This window comes from Alligator sinensis, unplaced genomic scaffold (assembly GCF_000455745.1).
Source record: "Alligator sinensis unplaced genomic scaffold, ASM45574v1 scaffold1072_1, whole genome shotgun sequence".
Taxonomy (NCBI): domain Eukaryota; kingdom Metazoa; phylum Chordata; order Crocodylia; family Alligatoridae; genus Alligator; species Alligator sinensis.
In genome coordinates this window covers 65,109-72,491 of record NW_005843300.1, presented here as the reverse complement: position 1 = coordinate 72,491, position 7,383 = coordinate 65,109, and the positions used below count along the sequence as shown (strand labels likewise).

The following is a 7,383-nucleotide window of genomic DNA, read 5'->3' as shown; positions in this document are numbered from 1 at the left end:
CAGGGCTGAGAGCAGGATAGAGTGCATGTGGCTCTATCCTGCTCCTGGTTCTGGGAGGTCCCATTCTCTGCCCTGGCTGGGCAGTGCTTATTGCTGCCTTGCTCCCTCCCTCCCAATGGGGGCCTCCATCTGTCCCCCCTCCCCACCCCCCCACACCCATTCCCCTCCTTAGACTTACCTGCAGGGCGCTGCCAGGCTGCATTCCTGTAAATCGGCTTTCAGATTGGTATCAGCTGATATGCCTGGTGAGTAATTTGTTATCAGTATCGGCCAAGAAAATCTTTATTGGTGCATCCCTAGTGTAAAAAAAAATAAATTAAAAAATGTATGCCTTCAGGCCTTTCTGTAAAAGAATACAACTTTTCATCCCAAAGGTAGAATGTCAAATTGTGGATATGGTTTCTTTAAAAAGCATAAAATAGTTTGAACCTTAAACTATTGAAACCCAGAGAGGTCAGATTGAGGCCTACCTATTAGTCTTCTCTGTCTAGTCTCCTCTGTCTGTAGGATGCACAGGGACACTTGACACTCAAAGTGTGTATTTTCTCTCTCAAATGGTATCTGACTTTCGTTAGATATCCAGATGCGTTGAGTAGTGTGTGTGTGTGTGTGTGTGTGGCTTTGCAGCAGAGACTTCTGCTTATGCCACATCACTATAATATTTGCAGGTTCGTTCATTTGTAACCACCAGCGCTAACTACAATTTGTACAGTCTCAATAAGCTGTGGCACAGGCAAATCCTTTCATTGTGGAAGCCCATGTACCCCTTATAGGGGAAAACACATACAGGAATTGAGCAGAAATGCAATGAGAAATGGACCAAGAAAGAAATGAGGGAAGGAAGATACAAGCCAAGGGGAGACGAGGAGAGGCGCAGTTAGAAGGAGTATAATGGTAGTGATTGAGTGGCATTCCTGGGCACCTCTGCTCCCAGGCAAGGTCTGCTACGGAGGCTAGGCATGCGGTCTTTAGAAGAGTGCAGGCCTCTTGCTCCTGCAATGGAGCAGAAGCAGTTTTCAAGGTAGCAACTCTGTGGGTTCGTAGAGGGGCTGCATGCTGCCCTTTTCAGCTGGAGGAAGTTAGTGTTGGGACTTAAAGCACTGAAAGAAATTTGGGATATTTTATAGGGTGAGGAATAGATGAATGAACAAATCTGAATAAAATGTGAGGGGCTGGAGATATAGAGACAGACTAGAAATGAGTTGAATTGCTTAATTTTGGAGGGAAGATGAATGTTGTCTAGGACTCAATCTACTTTTAAAATTTTACCTTTTTAAACAGGTAGGTGGATGGCGTTTGAGGTGCCAGGTGTTTGGTCTAATCCTCTTGTTAACAGAAAAAGCATCTCCCAAGTCTTTGATATTTTTTTTTTCTCCACTGAAGTCTTTCAGGGCTGTTTGTGTGTCACTATATCACTTTTTTCTTTTAACCTTGTTTTCAAGCAGATTTTCTTTTAAAAGATATAGGTGAGAATAGCCAAGGTAAATATATGTTAAGACACCCGTTCTTCCAAGGAATTGAATGAAATGTTTCTGTTCTAAACCGTAAACGGGAGCATTCCCAGCTTGTGAAGCATGGAAGAATGGAGATTGCCTTTTCTTCCTGAGCCCTACTACCTAGAAACAGTTTAACTTAGAGTCTGCATTTGCAGTGGGGGGGTTCCCCAGTGGTCTTAGCTCAGACTTAACTGAAGAGAATGCATCTGTAAAATCTTATTTATAGCTTATTTATAACTTATGAAACAGATCATAAATCTCTGTCAAGTCATTTGTAGTTTTATCATATCCAAAGTTTCTTGGAAATCTGAAATGAGTTTTAATTGTCATTTCCTGAACAGGATGTTTGGATCTGGCAGAGAACATAACTTCACACGTCCTAATGAAAAGGGAGAGTATGAAGTAGCTGAAGGAATTGGCTCCACTGTGTTTCGTGCTATTCTGGTAAGCTTTTATTTCAGATAGCAGGGATGATGTGTGTACGACTTTACCTCCTGTTGGTTTAGATTTCTTGATTCCCCAAAATTAGAAAAATTGAACACTTGAGATTGGGGGGTGGAGTTTACGCAGCTATAGAATACAAATTGGACAGCTTTTGGTGGTAATGTTTCTCTTTGCTTGTTGTGCATCACTTTGTCTCAAACATAAGATTGTCAAAATATTAACTTTGTCAGAGGCTACCCCCCATATTTTTAAATACAGTTCTTCTATCTGTAGGTGTTGGGGTTTAGTGCAATCTCAACAATCAAAGAACCTGGAAGATTTTTAAACCTCCATTTTTGGGGGGCAAAAATTATTCAAAATACCATCTGGCTGTCTTATCAGCTCTCATTCTTGTTTCTTTTGCAGCAGAGTACACTTATTAACATAACTTATTGTAAAAAAAAAAATTCTCCAAGTGGCATATGTCCTGGCAGAAAATAGCATAATTCACTCTTTAAAGAGAATTAGGCCCCTCTAACTATTGCAATGTGGCTGATCTGCTGTTCTGCCTTGCTGGCTGAGCTGTGTTGCAGCAGAAACTGAATGATGTGTAAATAATAAACAGTATAAATTTAATTTATACTTAAGTGGTAAGTGCTAATAATAGAAGCCTAAAATGTCTAAAATACTTAATCTAATTACCCTTTTACTGTGAAAGCTTGGTAAATCTGAGGATAAATATGTTTTAATGTCTAATCATATAGTTCAGTCTCTATTCTTTGGAAGGGGAGGGAGAGGGAACATAAAGCTTATTGATATGAAAGGGTCCTGTAATAAGGAATTAATTGTTTTTTATTAGTAGTTGTTTTGCTTCAATAATTTATATATAAATTTTTGTTATAAGGATTACTACAAAACTGGGGTAATACGTTGTCCCGATGGAATATCTATTCCCGAACTAAGAGAAGCATGTGACTACCTGTGTATCTCCTTTGAATACAGTACTATCAAATGTAGAGATCTCAGTAAGTATGGATTCTTTGAAAACAGACCGGTAGTGAACAGATATTAACATAAATCTAGGGTTTTGTGTTTTTTTTTTAAGTTTCTGATATTACAGTAAAATACTACTAGAATATAATCTGGAATGTATAAACTGTTGTGGGAATAAGATCCATCTTTTCTTCCCATCTCCCCATGTACCAGAGCAGCTCATCTTTTCAATCAAGAGTCATTAAAAATTAAGCCCTTCCTTGTTCACTATTTCCCTGTGTAAAATTGAGAAATAGTAGCAGCTGGTTGACAGCACAAATCTTTCTGGGAACAGAGTCAAGAAGTGGTGTATACATAAAGCTCTCCTCATGTGTTACTTAATTAGAAATTAAGAGAGAGAAGCTATAATGATAACAGAAGCACAGTCTTGCTTTTGCTGGCACAGCTGTTTTGGTCATAAATTGCACGTTATTGCATCTTAGGTATGTCAGCAGAATTATTTCCAGTACTCCTAAACTTATTACTGGAATAAAATTCAAAATAATGTCCCATGTAAAGGGCTGGTGCTCACAAGTGTGAACTCTGTGGAAAGGGTGTATACAGCCACCTATGATACTGCCCAATGAGTTTCTTGATGGTGTAACATCACTTGCTATGCCCTTAGCAGAAAGAGTAACATCTGAGGTTTAGGATGCTTTCTTTTGAACTTTAGTATTGAGATTCACTGTCTGCACTCATTGGTTCAAATACTTTTTATAAATAATTACAATATTAATGATTTTCAAGATCAGATTTATCCCTATACAACACTGAAATAATCAAATTATTGTATATAACAGGGATAGCAAACTGCAAGAGTCCTCCTAACACAGACTTTTGACACACTTTCTTGGTAGTCATTAAACTGAAAGGTGGTTCTGATTTTGCTCAAAATAAAGCACCAAACACAATGTCTTAGCTGATTTTTTTTTTTTTTCTGTTCTGTTTTTAATTCCAGCCAAACCTTCTTTAGCAAGCTTCCAAATAATAAAATCTTCTTGGGGTTTGATTTTTTTTTTTTTTTTTTTAGGTGCTCTTATGCATGAACTATCAAATGATGGGGCTCGCAAACAGTTTGAGTTTTACTTGGAAGAAATGATTCTCCCGCTAATGGTAGCCAGTGCCCAGAGTGGTGAGAGAGAGTGTCACATTGTGGTGCTTACAGATGATGATGTGGTAGACTGGGATGAAGAGTATCCTCCACAGATGGGAGAAGAATATTCTCAAAGTAAGTCTGGCTTTATGCTTAGCACTGAATTTAACTATAAGGGCCTCTACCAAAGTACTGTCACATGTGCTTTAATGCTGCATCAGTATTAAGCACAAGCACTATTACCAGAGCTTTACAACATATCTAATTCTGGTAGTGGACATGTAATTTGGGGTTAACGTTAAACAAATATAATAGTGTTAAGATCCAATCCATTCAAAGCAAAGTGTTTACCAAAAGGGCACCAGAAAGTAAGGGATGTGTACCTTAAAATAGTGAGTCTGAATCAATTGGCAAACAGTTGTTATTGACCATTTTGTGTAAAACACATATGTAAATTAGAAAACAAATAGATCATGTGCCTGGTGTTGTCTTCATTGTAGGTTTTTGTTTGGCTTCTTTTTAACAGTTTGGTGCTTAGATAAATTGGCCATTGTTAATGAAGTGCCCTTCTGCTCATAGATTTCATAGACATTAGGGTTGGAAGGGACCTCAGAAGATCATCAAGTCCAGCCCCCCACCCGAAGGGCAGGAAATCAGCTGGGGTCATAGGATCCCAGCAAGATAAGCATCCGATTTACTCTTGAAGGTGTTCATTGTAGGTGCTTGAATCACCTGCATGATAGCTTTAGGCATTTTATGTTCAAATATGTGGCTATGAATTAATTTTGTGCTCCAATAAAATAAAAGGCATCTTATAAAGGGTTCCTGTTTCACTCTGGCAAGCTCTGACATTTTAGATTGGGGGGGGTTGTTTGTTTGTTTTTAAAGCTTACCAAAACTGTCATGGTGAATTGTAGTAATAAACTCCAGCCTCCCAAAATATTCAAGGGGGGAAGAAGGGGAGTAAAAAATAGCTTGGATGTCGGTATTGCCACTTTGGCAGGGTAACACAGGAAGGCTGAGGCTTGCTTTTCAGGAATCTTAAAGGGGTAAAAACTGTCTACAACTTTGCCTTACAGCACACTTAACATGGGAATTTTACATGGCTGCTTTAGCTTTTTATGTCAATCTCCTAGATGTAATGCATACCATCTGAAAAGGGAAGAGGTCAGGGGCAGCAAATCTGTATTTAGCCTCCTTTCAAAACTTGCTATCTCTAATCTGTTTGCCAGCTGGTTGGTAAGAATTTTTAATATGGGCAGACAGCAGTGCCTAGAATATTCAGAGGCACACTTGGAGCTTTGTTTTTGGGGCTTTCCTGTTTGCTCTGCAGTCTTGTCATATTCCCATTCTTATTTCTTTCAAAAGCATAAGTGACACCAATAGGAAAAAATGTCCAGCCCACCAGATTTAACTGTGTTTGCAGAAACACTACTTTTATCCTCAGATTTCAGTCTTCTACAAAATGTACTCTGAGACCTTTTAATGAGTCTTTCTCAAATAAGTGACACTGAAGAGGCCAAAGGATGAAAAAGAACTCATGCTTCAGTCTTGGGTTTGCTTTCCTGCTAACTATACTGGGAACTTAGTGGCTTGGGGCTCAGTTTTAGCTTTTGCTTTAACCTTAAGAAGATAAGCCCAGGTTACAAATTTACAATACAATTTTATCACTGAAATGTGGATTTTTTTTTGTTTTTAAGTAATTTACAGCACAAAGTTATACAGGTTCTTCAAGTACATTGAAAACAGAGATGTGGCCAAATCTGTTCTGAAGGAAAGGGGTCTCAAGAAGATTCGACTGGGTATTGAAGGTAAGTAGCAATTTAAATGATTCTTATTTTAAAAGGGCATTTCTGTATTGATTTGGTTTCTGCAGAATGTTTCTTTTATAACTCATCAGCCACCCATTGTGCTAGATTAATCTGAGGCATAAGAGGATCTAAATGTTGGAGTACCTCATGGCATGGATTTATTCTGCAGTATTGCAGCCTGGTTTGTAGGAGGATGTGGAGTGGAACCTCAGCCAGAAACTGACTTGTTCATTCCTTGCTTATATCCAAATTCTAGTTTGTCATCTTGCTGCAGTGCTTTCTTTGACCTATCATCAGTGTGGCTGGTTCTGCATGCCAGGCATGGGGTTGAAAATATTCATACAAATTAAGAAGGATCACTTATACCAGGGGTGGCCAAACTGTGGTATCAGTGCTGCAAGTGGCATGTGGCAGATGAGGGAGGGGACAAGCAGCACAGCAACAGATGAGGCAGAAAGCAGAGATGGGTCAGGGAGCAGAAAGAAAAGCAGAGGATTAGGCAAAGGAAGGGAAGCAGAGTGGCACTTAAGGAGGGTGCAGGGTTAATTTGTGACACCTGCCAGAAAGGGTGGTCCTCACTGACTTGGGTAATGATGGGCTGTTTGTGGCAGCAGTTACCCTGATGGACACTGTGGCTAAAACAGTGCATTTCTCTTGCTCTTTTTTGCCTGTCTTTGAACCACTAGCACTAACTTCATGCGTATTTTAAGGCCATGTGCAACTGTTCAGTTCTAATAGCAGAAACTTTCCACTGCTAGAATCGGAAAAACATGGGCTGCTCCAGTCTTCCTATTGCCACGGGACTGGAGCAGCTGACCAAAACCCAATGCTTGCTTCTCACACTGGGGACTCTGGTGTCTGAAGCAGGCATGGAGCTGCTCAGCTCATGGTGCCCAGCAACCGAGCATTGTAATTAGAGTTAGAAGGAGGTGGGAGCAGCTCTCCCCTGTACCTTCTGACAAAGGTGACCCTATGCCTTCAGAGACCCAGAACCTTTCCCCTGGCTGTACTGCTTCTGGTCTCTAGAAGCTGAACTGAGGGAAAGTGTGCAGCTGTTCAGGAAACTCCCAGGAGCAATTTCTACGTCATTGTAATTGGGGTTTTTTTCTCCCAGAGAGGCTTTGTGTATTGGGAGAAAAAGCTCAAATATCTGCACACACTTTGGTTCTGGTAGAAACTGAATGTCTGTACGTGGCTTAAGTTACTTAAAATGAGGGAAAAACAGTGCTTTTGGATCCAGCCCAGGGAACTTGGGACAGCAGCCTGTAGTACCACCACTATGGGGATTTCATCTTGTGCCTTTTCCCTTACTCTCTAGGCCATATTTTCTGAGACAATCACTTATTGGGCTCTGCCAGGATGGAACAATAGGTAGCTTGGTTCTCTAAGTCTGAAAGGAGTGGCTTGTGAATAAATGGTCTTAGCATCCATTTGCTTTGCATTTCAGCTGACACTTGCAAGGTTTTGACCTGTTTTTAAGGCAAGAGAATGCAGGATATGGGGGGGGGGGGGGAAACTTGGGCCTGCC

General features: G+C 40.2%; 1 protein-coding gene across 7 annotated transcripts in view; it reads left to right on the top strand.

Annotated features, from left to right (window-relative positions):
• BTBD10 (BTB domain containing 10) overlaps positions 1-7,383 on the top strand; it is a 43,120-nt gene that overhangs the window by 34,485 nt on the left and 1,252 nt on the right. For all 7 annotated transcript variants that reach the window (XM_006038274.2, XM_025194771.1, XM_025194770.1 and 4 more), the window contains 4 exons: positions 1,838-1,940; positions 2,824-2,944; positions 3,982-4,179; positions 5,745-5,855. In XM_006038274.2, coding sequence (XP_006038336.1) covers positions 1,838-1,940; positions 2,824-2,944; positions 3,982-4,179; positions 5,745-5,855 — 533 coding nt within the window. The remainder of the gene's footprint in view (positions 1-1,837; positions 1,941-2,823; positions 2,945-3,981; positions 4,180-5,744; positions 5,856-7,383) is intronic.